The 14,788-nt window shown below is 45.1% G+C and overlaps 2 protein-coding genes across 2 annotated transcripts in view; one reads left to right on the forward strand and one right to left on the reverse strand.

Moving 5' to 3' along the window:
• The first annotated feature begins 791 nt into the window (after positions 1 to 791).
• Positions 792 to 8,491, forward strand: chordc1b (cysteine and histidine-rich domain (CHORD) containing 1b). The gene is made up of 11 exons (XM_034550303.1): positions 792 to 1,046; positions 3,001 to 3,050; positions 3,129 to 3,185; positions 3,347 to 3,507; positions 4,145 to 4,245; positions 4,537 to 4,595; positions 5,345 to 5,415; positions 5,577 to 5,682; positions 5,844 to 5,963; positions 6,067 to 6,129; positions 6,925 to 8,491. Exons 1-11 carry the CDS (start codon positions 983 to 985, stop codon positions 7,096 to 7,098), a joined length of 1,026 nt encoding a protein of 341 aa, XP_034406194.1. The 5' UTR covers positions 792 to 982; the 3' UTR covers positions 7,099 to 8,491.
• An 814-nt stretch (positions 8,492 to 9,305) lies between these two features.
• The window catches only part of LOC117742834 (tyrosinase-like), a 6,174-nt gene continuing 691 nt past the window's right edge, over positions 9,306 to 14,788 (reverse strand). Inside the window, exons 1-5 of the mRNA XM_034550477.1 lie at positions 14,658 to 14,788; positions 10,547 to 10,763; positions 10,148 to 10,295; positions 9,839 to 10,020; positions 9,306 to 9,571 (exon numbers count right to left, since the gene is read on the reverse strand). The exon at positions 14,658 to 14,788 is cut by the window's right edge and continues 691 nt beyond it. Coding sequence (XP_034406368.1) covers positions 9,306 to 9,571; positions 9,839 to 10,020; positions 10,148 to 10,295; positions 10,547 to 10,763; positions 14,658 to 14,788 — 944 coding nt within the window. The remainder of the gene's footprint in view (positions 9,572 to 9,838; positions 10,021 to 10,147; positions 10,296 to 10,546; positions 10,764 to 14,657) is intronic.

Raw genomic sequence — 14,788 nt, forward strand, 5'->3', positions numbered from 1 at the left:
ACATGTTACTTGTACACACATATATATATTGTTAATACCACAGTGTGTGTGCGTGTGTGTGTGTGTGTGTGTGTATTTAAACAGATTCTATGAAATATGCCCGCTTACACTGTATGTAGGACATAGTATAGATAAATAATAGTACACTAAATAGGCTGTCAGAACCCAGCGACTCACAGTTAACATTCCCCAGAAGGTGACTGTCCCGGGAGATGTTGAGGTGCATTTATCGTCTTCCATGTTGATAATAAATGCTCGTCTCCGTGCTAAATAAGAGCTCGTCTCCGTGCAAAATCCACGAGTGTATTAAGCTACAGTCTCTAGCAACAATATGTAGCTTAATTAACTATGTTATACACAGACATCAGTCACACACCAGAGCTTGTCCTACCTTTACACGAAACAGCTGTGAGCAGTGAAAGTAAATCCTTTTCCATCCCCTCGACAGTGAGAAAAAAGCAAAGCATAACGCACGAAACAATCGCGCAGAAGTCGGTGGTGAAATGGACAATGTATTTGCACGTATCCCGAGAGACAATTGTCTACGAGGCTGCAGGGATCCTCGTAAAACTAAAAAGCTATTGCCCCGGTTCACTGCACCTAACTAATGTAACCCTGAGTGCAGTGGGCTACTTCGACTTCACCTGCAACAGTTCACACACAACTGTCGTTAAAACCAATGAGTGTCATTTGCTGATCAAGGTTAAGCTCCGAGATACGGTATCGGGAACATGTCGTTGAAGTTAGAAAGCGGTCAGCATCAGTTGTGGGCTGAGCGGGACCACTGAGCGCTCGCAGGATGGAGGAGGCGGGCTGGGTGGGTGAGCTCCGAACTTTGCCGAGTATAGCCGAAAACATCCGGAAGTGTATGTGCAGCGGTCTACAGCCACAGCGCCGTGTCTCTCACACACACGAGTTTCTTTTATTTATTAGAGGTTAGTCACACGTCTGGCCACCAGTTAAACTTGTTCCACCCGTCGTCATGTCCGTGTTGTGTTACAATAAGGGATGCGGGCAGCGATTTGATCCAGAAAAGAACCCGGAAGGTGAGTAGTGTCTTAGTTAGCTAACGTGAACTATTGCTATGCTTCGCACCAGCCTGTTAGCAAGCGAGCTAACGTTCACCTCCGAGATTCATCTGGAATATTCCGCAGCGAGCAGGCCTGCTGGGCCCCGTGTAGCTAACCCGGTATGACCAGAGCGGACCGGGACCCCAACACATGACACCTGCATTCACCGGTCATTCAGGAGGCTAACGACACGCCGGGATGCGACTTTTTACGATGTTGTTAGCACCTTAAGCTCCCTGTGAATAGCAGGTTAAGTTAGACGGTAACGTTGGACTTTGCAGAACCATTGTCCCGCACAGGACACACACACACACACAGTAGGTCGGTTTAAAGTTTCAGAAGCAGGCCATTCAAGGTGTTCACTCATTGTCTCGTTCACAAGTGGTCTTTGAGAAAAGTATAACGTTGTGTCTGTTCACGATTGAGTGGTAAGTCAAGCTGCTTTGTGGTTCCAGACACTTTTAGAGCTGTCTGCCACTTGCATATGGGATAAAATAAATACATGCTGCACATTTATACCACTGAGTTGAGAATGAGCTGCAGGTATAGTTATATTTATAGTATATATGCCCCTCAGCATGCATAGATGCAAACCTATGAGCATCATGGGTAGAAGCTGAGATGCATTGATAAAGTCATTTTCAGTAGGAAGCAGACATATATTTTGAATCCACACTGCCTGCTTCCAGCAGGTAAATAACAATCTGTGAAAGTGAGAGCATTGTGCATAGGGGTCTCTTACAAAATTACAACATCTATTCCCTTGTGTCATGTTTGAGGCAATGGCTGAGTTTGTGTTCACAGGTATGCCACACATATATGGCATATATTGTCCTGCTTTATCTATAAAAATACATACTTTATTCCTTTCACATTTAGCTGATAACATATACACATTTGTATTCTCTTAATGAAAAACCTGTGAACTTCCAGGTGTGCAGTACCTTAACAAATCACTAGGAAATGCAGTTACAGTTTAAGGTCATTGTCATGATAATTCACGTCTTGATAAGTGTCCTTTCTTCAGATAATGTTTGCTCATGAACCCTTGTTTATATGAAACAACTCATTTAAATGTAATTGAATGTACTCTTCAAGTAATATAACAGTGAGTGTCAGGCAATACATAAGAAGTCAATTTATAAATAGGGTGCCTCTCATAACAATAGAGTATATTATCATTACTGTTAGGGGTATAGAAGAAGTCTATGAGGCAACAACATTGAAGGGTTATTGCTCAGGCTGTACCGTACTGTAAGGACAATTCTTGATGTATGGCATCACCCAGCCAACTTTTTCTTTGTGGGGACAGTCATTTATCTTCTAGGGCAGTTCCAAAATGAGGACATTTAAAAAAAATCGTCCTGTACTTTTCCATCAAGGTAAATCTCAAATGATGATTTGTCGAATTGTCTGATGGGTGTCATAAATCCAGATCATACGGATGTGTGTTGCACTACACAAGGACACATTTCAAATCATTTATGTTTTATGTGAGGTAGTGGAAATTTTCATCTAATTTTTTTTTTTATCAAACAGAATTGTTATACTGAGTATAAAAGACATAGCATTATCTACTATGCTTAGATTATCGTTACCCTTTGTGTTTTTAGTTAGTCAAGTCTGTCCACTGTTTTGTCTCCAAATTATTCGGTATCAATGTCACTTTTGGACGGATGATGAGTTCTTGTTCAAAACACCAAGCATGATATTACTATTTATTACTTACTCGTTTCCTGTCAACTACTGAATTGCGTTCAGACATAGAAAGAGAGATAATACATATTTATAATAGATGGATTACATTTTTATAAAGCTGCAAATCTATAAATGTGTTCCATGTTATTCTACTTTGGTGTAGGTAACACTGATTCTTGTATCACCACATCTATTTCCTCTACATTAATCAAAGTTGTGTTCATTTTCACAGATGGTTGCATCCATCATCCAGGAGTCCCAGTATTCCACGATGCATTGAAGGTAAAATGCCTGAAAATGTACAGTTAGCTCAGTGCCTTGTTATCTGGTCAAAGTTAATGTCTGTCTGACTTGCTCCAGGGATGGTCCTGCTGCAAGAGAAGAACTACTGACTTCTCAGACTTCCTCAGCATTGTTGTAAGTTTTAGTTTCTCTTTTAATCCATACTTCTAATCCTCCACGGTCATGTTTCCATTGTCTATTGTTTTCATAAGCATTGATTGCCACCTTTGCTGTGGCCATATTAGCCTGAGCACTCATTGTTTGTGAGCCTAACACAGTGGCTTTCTCCTCCGCAGGGCTGCACAAAAGCTCCCCACAACAAGGAGAAGCCCCCTGAGCCGGTGAAACCAGATGTGAGATCATTGGGAGAAAAGAAAGACGCAGATGACCAAAAGCCAAAGTTTAACGAGTACATCATCTCTGCACCAAAGCCTCAGGAGGCAATAGACAGACCAAGGTTGTACAGTGTGCTTCATACATATTTTTGTAAATATTTAAATCGATAGCATAGGAATACCCTAAGTGCTCGTCGTCTTCTTTTTTTTAAGTAAAGCAAAACATGTATATACCATTTGTAATTTTACCAAATCACATTTATAGGAAACAAACAGGCCAAAAAGAACACACTTTTTCCATTTAGTACATCAACAGGGCTTTCACTTTAAAACTATACATCCTTATCATCCCACGTATTACATTCTGCTCTGAGTTATTCTGGTTTAGTATCAAATGCATACAAGGATAGATACGGTATCTGAAGTATTAAATCAGCCTGAATACTGAGGATCCATGGGATAGTCAGCTAGTTCTCTCGTCTTTTACCCTGGATGCTTCCCAACAGAGTTCAAAAGAACATGGACAAGCGACTGATGAAGCAATTACTACTGAATAGTGAAACTCCTTTTAAGTAGTGTAAGGGTCTTAGCCTGGTGATGTACAACAGACCTCATTTTTAAGTCATGTTATCGACAATGTATTCCTCACTAGAGGTCAAAAAACAGAATAGTTTTCACTTAAGAAATTAATTAGAAACATACATTGTGTCCCTTCCTTTGTTAATGCTTTCAATTCTAATGGATGTGTTACTGTTGCAGTGCTGATGAGCCGATGGTGAGAATGCAGCATAAAGTCTCTACTTCTCTGAAGCAGGCTCTGGAGAGACTGAAGCTTTCTGAAAATACGGCAGAGCAGCAAGGTGATAGCAGAGCGTTATCTTCCCCTTTTTTTCCCCTCTTGTCTCTTCCATGTTTCAGTTTTTTTTAGTCCTCTTTGTCATAGACTGTCTACCATCCATTACCATCCTCTTCTTGTTACAGTAGACAGGAAGGTCATGTTGACAGGGGAAGTTAATGAATGGCCTCTGGGAGTTTGTGGCGTTTGAGTTAAAGATGGCAGAGACGGGACAACACACCATAGCTGTAGATGCATTTTTTTAGATTCAAACATTTTTTTTTACTCCATTTCTGTCTCTCCTTTTCTTTTCTAGAGGAAGATAACGACGAGCTCAAGATTGGGACATCCTGTAAAAATGGAGGATGTACTAAAGTAGGTGAATATGTTACTGTATACTTGGGGAACAATGCAGAAATAGATTCTCATGGTGTTGAAATTAGTAAAAAATCTCTATCTTTAGCCATGCTTCTGTTGGGATCTGGCAGCAGCAGCTTAATGTTCTAATTTATTTGCTTTAAATTCATGATGCATTTGTGGGTTCTGCCGAAATAGTCTCGCCACCTTCTCGATTTGAAAGCCAAATTCAATCCACATATTTAAAAAAGTTTATGACAAATTATGATATTGCCCCAAAAGAGCTACACGCTCTGGGTAAGGTGAAATAGATGCAGCTCTTTTTCCTCCTCCTCCTCCTCCTCCTCCTCCTCCTCCTCCTCCTCCTCCTCCTCCTCCTCCTCCTCCTCCTCCATGTTTGCTCAGAGACGGATGCAAAGCTACATTTCTTCCTCAAGCTGAAGACCTCAAGATTTGAACATAAATTGTAAAGAAAATTTGCATTGGCGGGTTATTTAGAAGCTTGGAGTGGGACTTAAATGATTTAAAACAATTATGTAAATCACTTTAACTGATGTGATTGAAAAATCCACGGGCTGCCTGCTTTTCGCTTGATTGATTAGCTACGGTCTAGGTGGAGTCTGAATTTAAACTTTTTCCAAAGTCAAGGAGAACAAGATATTAGTCATCTTTCATTCTCATACATTTGTGTCGTTCAATAAAGCCACATTTGTATTTTTGCTCATAAAAATAATCTTTTGAACCACACCTTTTGCTGTTAACTTCAGAGTTTTGATGGACCTGCAAGCGAGTTGGATGAGTGCTTATACCACTCTGGATTTCCTATTTTCCATGAAGGGTTAGTAATTTCACAATATTGACATGAAATAGCAGATTGCAATGTAAGAGAAGCGTAATGAGTGACACCAGTATTTTCCTGTTAGTCTTGTTTACTGGCTCTCTTGAGTGACACGTTATTGACATTTTAAAACCCAGCGAGTGTCTTTCTTGCATCTCCAGGATGAAATACTGGAGCTGCTGTAAAAGGAAAACCTCCGACTTTAACACCTTCCTCTCTCAAGAGGGCTGTACCAAGGGGACACATCTATGGAGGAAAAAGGATGATGTAGGTTTGACAGCTGGAGATTATTATCTATATGTGCAAGTCTATATGAGAGTGCCTCAGCTCAAAGCACAGAGAGGAGACGATGCTTTGTGGAATTTTGAATCTGTGACTTAACTAACAAAAAATCGCCTTAAATGTTGTTTTGTGAAATCTCCACGCAGGGTAAGAAAGTGGTTCCATGTCGGTTTGACTGGCACCAGACGGGGGCGCAGGTCATCATCTCTATATATGCCAAGAACGCCGTCCCAGAGCTGTGCTATGTGGAAGCAAACAGCACCACGGTGAGCGATATATTCTGTCAGAGGATTTCTGTCCATATCTAAACGGCTGAGTTAAAGATTGTGTTCTTCTCAACCTCATGTTTATTTCTCTTTTCTCCTTCAGCTCGACATTCATGTTATATTTGAGGGAGAGAAGAAATTTGTGCAAAAAATCAGCTTGTGGGGAGTAAGTACAGCGTCACTTTTAAACGGATGTTAAGTCATTCTTACTATATGGATCATAACATGCATTTATTTTGTACTGCGCTCCCGATACTGCAATATAACATACTTTCAAGGTCGATTTATAAGTCTATTTGATTTGCTACTGATCTTAACAGGAGTCTCTTTTTGCAGTTCTAATACAATATGACAGTAATTGTACCTAGAAAATAGATTTCCACCTGAATTAGGGGTGGCAGATATGTTGGATTTAAACCGTTGATGCTTATGATTATACCCGCGTGATCATTCTTGCAAACAAATTCAAACACTCGTACGCGTACTGTTATTTTGAAGTATGATTGGTCTAGAAATTGTGTTCACGTTTTTGATCCCACTTCTTTCGCTCTCTTCAGGCCCTTTCCCTGTTCCCCTCCAGATATAAAAATACACCCCCCATATGCACACCTATGCTCATACGCCACACACACTCGCCCGAGAGAGTATGTTTGTGAGAGGGGGAGAGAGAGACGCAGGAGGAGCGAAACGCCAAAGCAAGTCTCATGCTGGCAACTTAAAAAATGGCGCGACAATTAATATTTGTACCGAATGTCATTTACTACATCCCAAATGGAACGAGCCGCAATACGTTGAGTATATTCGATATATTGCCCACCCCTAACCTGAATACACACCACAAGTTAAAACATGACTTGAAACTGATCATAACTCACTCTTGTTTTCCAGACCAGTTTATATGGATTCACCTCATACCAAAGGAACTAAATCATATTTGTCACACTCTCACTTTCCCTTGTAGGTGATCGATGTGAGCAAAAGCCTAATAAACATGATGGCTGCCAAGATCGAAATAGACATGAAGAAGTCTGAGCCCATGTTGTGGGCCCGTCTGGACCTTCCACCGCCGCCGCCACCCAAGGAGGAGAAGGAGGAGGAAAAAGAGGAGTCTGATAGCGAGGATGAAGATGATTGATTACAATACAAACACAGTGTGTATTTTTAGCTGAATCAAAGGTCATACAGCCCATTCCTTACCTCCTTACCTTTGGCCTTTACCTTTGAACATTACACTGTTTCCTCTTTCATTCTTAATTGTCAACGTTCTTGATTTTGCCGAACTTTCGGTTCTTTTACAGTTATTTTATACATTTGAATGCTTAAAATTCTCCAATTAATAACATTAGTTTTTCTCTGAATTAATGAAAAATACTTGGGGTAACATTGACATTGAGCGGATTTTCCTTTTAAGTCAAACAATGTCACCTGTTAATTGCAATACAACCACAGAATAAGATCAGTCAGGTGGGACCATGGATAACCTCAGGCCCATAAAGCCTTTAACATGGCCTGTTCAGAAAAAAGTCATCGTAATGGACCCACAGTTGTGACCATCTGTATCTACAATTTTTGGGAAAAGATTCAGTCCATCCAGTAGTTTCATAAATTGTTCATATTATTGCGTTGATCGTCCCAACATTTTCACATCAAACTGAATGTTGCATTCATATTTCTGTGTGTGTGACAATGAAGCTGCTCTAAGTAGTTGGATTAGGACATTTATCTCTAAGATGTCCACACCTGTATAATATGGATTTATTCTGAATAAATAGTTATAAAAATACAACAGTTCCTTGGGACTCTTAGACTTAAGAAAATCGAGATGCTCTCTGACTACCCCAACCTTTTCACAAATAGAACTTTGCTCCAAATTTGTTTTTTTACATGATTATACCTGATGTATATTTTTGTTTTGTCTCTGAACAATCACTACTGTATTTATCTCCTCCTTTCTTTCAAAGCAACCTAGCTCAATTTTATGAGAATGTACTGTAATATCTGAGTGGCAATTGAATACAGTGTATTTTTCAGCAAAGTAGTCCTACTGTATTATATAAGGTTATGCTAGATCAGTGGTTCTCAACCTCCCCCTCCCCCCAGTATTATCAGGTTAGGGTTTGCGACCCCTCTGGGTTGTCGAATCTGCTCCAGGCACGGTGGATTTTCCTCTCGCCGACCTTCCTCAAGCCACTCGTGCACGCACACACACTCAATAAAATCTATTCAAAGGCAAATTATTTCACTGGTGCTGGCAATATAAAGTAAAAACCATTCCCCTATCTGTAATTATATAATTTACTGTTAATATGTTCTTGTTTTAATCCACAGCCATTTGGCAACCCCCGGTAAATATCTCACAACCCCCAGGAGGTCAGAACACCCAGGTTGAGAACCACAGTGCTAGAAGGCATCCTTCAAAGGCTATGTGTGAATTTAATTTGGATGAATGACATCATGACTTCCGGGTAAAAGGATTAGGGAACCAATTTATCTTACTGAAAATAAACTTTTGTGTTGAGCTTTTAAAACCTTTTGGGCTGATGTGTGTGATATATACTGTGGCTGTTTCTCTCACACAGTGCATGCAGACCAAGTTTTGGTGGTATTAAGGCCAGACTCTTCCAACAGTTGTGACCCTGGTGAAACAAAACACATCTCTTGAATTAAAGAAGAAGTGACCTTTCAAGTGAAGATTTTGATCCACATGTATCTTTGGGAATTGCAGTGACTTTTTGCAAATGTCATAAAGTTTTTTAACTGCCCGAAGTTTAAGGTTAGAATATTAAAATACGTCCTGATGCTGGAGATGTCTCAGACCTTAACATCTATGCAGACACTTATCACATTTTTCTCATTCCAGAAGCCCGTCTCACACCACAAACATGATTCAATTTAAATCTTAATTAAAATGTGGTTCAGTCAACTCCCACACAAAGATAATAAAAGAAATTCCCCAAGGCGTTAGTAAATTCATCTGAAGAGTTTGTGTTTTTAAGGTAATTAGATAAATCCATGTTAACCACAGAGAATAACCGTGAAAAGTAATTGTGAAACATTTACTTGACAGAAACCATGAATGTAGCAGACGTTTTGTCTGAAGTGAACAAGAATGTACGAGTGGTGGGTGGAACATGAATTAATGTTTCACGTGCATCTTAACCCATTTAAAAATGTCCTACATGCACAGTTTTGTTACTACTTTAATACAGTTTAAATACATTGCCAAAAACATAGATTACAGACACATGACAATTACTCAATACTGTATAGCATATAATTCACAGTGCTTTGATGTTAAAATTCATAGAGGAGTGCCGTCACTACACAGAGCTGTCTGGGCCTTCAGATAGTTGTGTTGTAGTTACGGGCTTTGGTTTCCTCTGTGTCACCGCTGCAGATAAGTGGCTCTCTCTCTGGGAGAGCAAATAAGTCTTTCCACTTGTTCACACGCAGCCAAGACGACCCTCCGTATCGCCGCTTTGCAGTCAGCACGGCAGCAGCTGTGGTCACTGCTGCAATTCCTCCACAGAGCCCTGCAAGCAGAAGCCAGGGCCACACATCCTGCAGTTCCTCCAGGTAAGGACGCATGGATTCTGCAAGCCTCTGGTCTGGAAACAAAGATGGAAGTGGTCACAGAAAATTAGGTAAAATCAAGTCAAACAATATGGTGTACAACCTTAATCTAAATGTGATATCCTTTTGAGTCTTTAATTAACTTTATAATTAAGCTTAAATAGATTCCACAGATATATTTCTGAAAATGCAGAGGAAGAATGAAAACGGACAGAAATAACGAGACCCTGTTTTTATCTCAAATGTCAGTTAATGTGGAGGATAAAAAGAAAACAAGAAAGCTACATTTAGAAAAAGCTTACTAGCATCAAGCAGATATGAATATTCATATCCCAGATCCTTGCTGGAGATGAAGAAGTCTCTGTTTCTGTGGAGGGGCAGGAAGGGCACCATGTGGTATTCGCTGTTGTGCCCGATAGGAGCATCAGAGTCTGGATACTGAGATGGAGATGGTCTGTGCCTCCTGAGCCACTGCTCATAAATGCTTTCATAGAGAACGAAGACAATGTAAAGCAAGTGTGTACATTCACTCATATTATAGAATGTGTGTGTGTGTGTGTGTGTGTGTGTGTGTGTGTGTGTGTGTGTGTGCGTGTGTGTGTGTGTCTCACCTGTCAACAAAAGCGTGGTGGAGAAGGAATATGGGGTCATTTGCTGAGCCCTGCACTGAGGACATGGATCCATTCATGAACACGTGAAGAGCAGCGTGCATGCTCATATGAGAACTGTTTCCTAACCCAGTCTGAGGATCCCCGAATCCTGGAAAATGAGAAGTATTTAATTAGCATTGACAAAGGTGGCAGCAGCATGTAGTGTTTAAGACAACAGAAGCTTTATGTTGTGAAATGAGATATTGTCTCAGAAAATGTTAATTTAAAATGGCATAAGAGTTTTAGTATAGTATGCGATGTGGGTGCTTGGGTGTGTGTGTGTGTGTGTGCGTGTGTGTGCGTGTGTGTGCGTGCGTGTGCGTGTGTGTGTTTGTCCACTTATAGTCAAGCTTATCTGACCTTCCAGAGTGTTCCTGAAGCTCATGTTGGCACCGCGGTCCACAGCTCCGGTGTCATAGTTGATCAGACTGAGAGTGAACTCTACCTCTGCTGAAGTTGGTAATCGTTCAACCACGTTACGGTTGTGGTTTCCAGGGTTACGACGCAATGGGCCTTCTCCCCCGGCATCACACAACATACCTCTGTCATCGTAGTCCGCTGCTCGGGAGCACAGCACCTGTTGATGGAGGCACACAGCAGCACATTGCAATGCAGCACACAGAGGCACCAGAACAAGTCACAGAAATAAAGACAGTGTGTTGTTGCACAGCATTTCTTGTTGCTTGAAATAGGTTACACTGAGTTTGAAAATTGCCCTGCTATTATTATATTGGTAATACATTTACTATATTAGGTGAATTCATTACAATTATCTGGATCAAAACACTCCTCCTATGAATCGCCACCTTAACGTGGTGGAGGAGTTTGAGTGGCTCAGTGATCCTGGGAGCTATGTTGTCCGGGGCGTCAGCCCCTGGTAGGGTCTCCCAAGGCAAACAGGTCTCGGGGGAGAGCCCAGACTAAGAGCGGTTCAATAAACCCTGATGAATAGCAGCCCACGGATTGTAGCCACCTTGCCCGGACAAGGGAAACCGGGGCACCCTCCCGGAGCCAGACCCAGGAGGGAGCTCGTCGGCGAGCGTCTGGTGGCCGGGCTTTCGCCCATGGGGCCCCGGTCGGGCTCAGCCCGAAAGAAACAACATGGAGCAGCTGTCACCCTGTGGACCCACCACCCGCAGGGAGAATTATCGGGGTCGGGTGCTATGTAGACCGGGCGGCGGGCCAGGCGGGAGACCTGGGCGGGCCGATCACCGGCGGCATAGACTAGCTCTAGGGACGTGGAACGTCACCTCACTAGCGGGGAAAGAGCCGGAGCTGGTGCAGGAGGTGGAGCGGTACCAGCTAGATATAGTTGGGCTCACCTCCACGCACAGCATGGGCTCTGGAACCAAGCTCCTGGAGAAGGGTTGGACTTTGTCCTTTTCTGGAGTTGCCCAGGGTGAGAGGCGCCGGGCGGGAGTGGGGATACTCACGAGCCCCCGGCTGAGCGCCGCTGTGTTGGAGTTTTCCCCGGGGAACGAGAGGGTCGCCTCCCTGCGCCTACGGGTTGCGGGGAGTAAGGCTCTGACTGTTGTTTGTGCTTATGCACCGAACAGCATTTCGGAGTATCCGGCCTTCTTGGAGTCGGTGGGAGGGGTCCTGGAAAGGGCGCCGCCTGCCGACTCCATAGTTCTCCTGGGAGACTTCAACGCTCACGTGGGCAATGACAGAGAAACCTGGCGGGGCGTGATTGGGAGGAACGGCTTGCCCGATCTGAACCCGAATGGTGTTTTGTTGTTGGACTTCTGTGCTAGCCACAGTTTGTCCATAACGAACACCATGTTCGAACATAAGGTGGCTCATAAGTGTACCTGGTACCAGAACACCTTAGGCCGGAGATCAATGATCGACTTTGTAATCGTATCATCTGATCTGCGGCCGTATGTCTTGGACACTCGGGTGAAGAGAGGAGCAGAGCTGTCAACTGATCACCACCTGGTGGTGAGTTGGATCAGATGGCGGGGGACTCGGCTAAAGAGACCTGGCAAGCCCAAACGTGTAGTGAGGGTGAACTGGGAACGTCTGGCAGAGGATCCTGTCCGGGAGGTCTTCAACTCCCACCTCTGGAAGAACTTCTCACAAATCCCGAGGGAGGCTGGGGACATGGAATCCGAGTGGACCTTGTTCAAAAGCCTCTATTGTGGACGCGGCTGCTCGGGGCTGTGGCCGGAAGGTCATCGGTGCCTGTCGTGGCGGCAACCCTAGAACCCGGTGGTGGACACCGGGGGTGAGGGTAGCCGTCAAACTGAAGAAGGAGGCCTTTCGGGCCTGGCTGGCCCAGGGGTCTCCTGAAGCAGCTGACGGGTACCGGCGGGCCAAAAGGGCTGCAGCGACGATGGTCCGCGGAGGCTAAAAACTCGGGCATGGGAGGAGTTTCGGGGAGGCCATGGAGAAGGACTTTCGGTTGGCCTCAAGGAAGTTCTGGCAAACCATCCGGCGGCTCAGGAAGGGAAAGCAGGGTCTACCCCAGGCTGTTCTCAGCAGGAGGGGGGAACTGCTGACCCGGACTGGGGACATCGTCGGGCGGTGGAAAGAGCACTTTGAGGAACTCCTAAACCCGGCCAACATGTCCCCCGGAGAGGGGGCAGCGCCGGAAGACTTTGGGGTGGATTCACCCATATCCCTGGCAGAGGTCGCTAAGGTAGTCAAAGAGCTCCTTGGTGGCAAGGCGCCAGGGGTGGATGAGATCCGCCCTGAGATGCTGAAAGCGCTGGACATTGTTGGGCTGTCTTGGTTGACACGCCTTTTCAGTGTCGCATGGGGGTCGGGAACAGTGCCCATGGACTGGCAGACCGGGGTGGTGGTTCCCATCTTCAAGAAGGGGGACCGGAGAGTGTGCTCGAACTATCGTGGTATCACACTGCTCAGCCTCCCGGGAAAAGCTTATGCCAGGGTGCTGGAGAGGAGGCTCCGACCGCTTGTCGAACCTCAGATTCAGGACGAACAGTGCGGATTCCGTCCCGGTCGTGGAACAGTGGACCAGCTCTTTACCCTCGCAAGATTACTGGAGGGGTCCTGGGAGTTTGCCCAACCAATGTGCTTTGTAGACCTGGAGAAGGCTTTCGACCGGGTCCCTCGGGGGTTTTTGTGGGGGGTGCTGCGGGAGTATGGGGTGCCGGACCCGTTGGCACGGGCCATCCGGTCTCTGTACGCCTGCAGTAGGAGCTGTGTTCGTCTCCTCGGTAGTAAGTCAGACACGTTCCCGGTGGGTGTTGGCCTCCGCCAGGGCTGCCCTTTATCACCGGTCCTGTTCGTGACCTTCATGGACAGGATATCTAGGCGCAGCCAGGGGGCGGAGAGGATCCGGTTCGGGAGTCTCGGGATCGCCTCTCTGCTGTTTGCGGATGATGTGGTCCTGTTTGCCTCCTCGGACCGTGACCTCCAGCATTCACTGGGGCGTTTTGCAGCCGAGTGCGAAGCGGCAGGGATGAGAGTTAGCACCTCCAAATCTGAGGCCATGGTGCTCTGCCGGAAACCGGCGGATTGCTCCCTCCAGGTGGGGGCAAACTGCCTACCCCAAGCGAAGGAGTTCAAGTATCTCGGGGTCTTGTTCACGAGTGAGGGTAAGGTGGAGCGGGAGATCGATAGGCGGATCGGTGCGGCTGCAGCAGTAAAACAGGCGCTGTACCGGTCCGTCTTAGTGAAGAGGGAGCTGAGCCGGAAGGCAAAGCTCTCCATTTACTGGTCGGTCTACGTTCCAACCCTCACCTATGGTCACGAACTCTGGGTCGTGACCGAAAGAACGAGATCTCGGATACAAGCGGCCGAAATGAGCTTCCTCCGTAGGGTGGCCGGGCTCAGCCTTAGAGATAGGGTAAGGAGCTCGGACATCAGGGGGGAGCTTGGAGTCGAGTCGCTGCTCCTTCGTGTCGAAAGGAGTCAGCTGAGGTGGTTCGGGCATCTAGTTAGGATGCCTCCTGGACGCCTCCCATTAGAGGTTTTCCGGGCACGTCCAACTGGTAGGAGGCCCCGGGGAAGACCGAGGACACGCTGGAGGGATTATATCTCCCGGCTGGCCTTGGAACGCCTCGGGATCCCCCAGAATGAGCTGGAAAGTGCTGCGGGTGAGAGGGAAGCCTGGGTCGGCCTGCTGAACCTGCTGCCACCGCGACCCGACCCCCGGATAAGCGGGTGATAATGGATGGATGGATGGATGGATCAAAACACATATTTTTACTCAAGCAGCTTAAGGGTCAAATGTTCTTAAAATGTTTGTCCATGTATTCATTTAAAAATTAGGCAAATTCAATGAGCCGGCATTTGTATCAATTTTAATTCCCCCTGTATTTATTTATTGTTTTAAAGTTCTGAATGTGTAAAGATGATAACAAATCAGAACTGAATCCTACTCAAATAGTTAAAAGTCAGTCCTCTCCACATACATGTACATATTAGATATTACTGCAGGTCATGAGAAAAGAAAAGCTGAGTGAAGGGATGACGAATTTGAGTTTGACTTGATTGTGTTTACCCTCCAAGAAGAGAATACCGAGCCTGGGCTGAGAAGACTGGGATCCTGGGGGCTCCGGCCCCCCATCAGCTCGTCCGTGCACACGTCACACCCCTGGGCATCCCTCCAGTCCCAGTACGGGATGGTGAAGC

The sequence above is a fragment of the Cyclopterus lumpus genome, chromosome 14 (assembly GCF_009769545.1).
Source record: "Cyclopterus lumpus isolate fCycLum1 chromosome 14, fCycLum1.pri, whole genome shotgun sequence".
NCBI classification, from domain to species: Eukaryota; Metazoa; Chordata; class Actinopteri; order Perciformes; family Cyclopteridae; genus Cyclopterus; species Cyclopterus lumpus.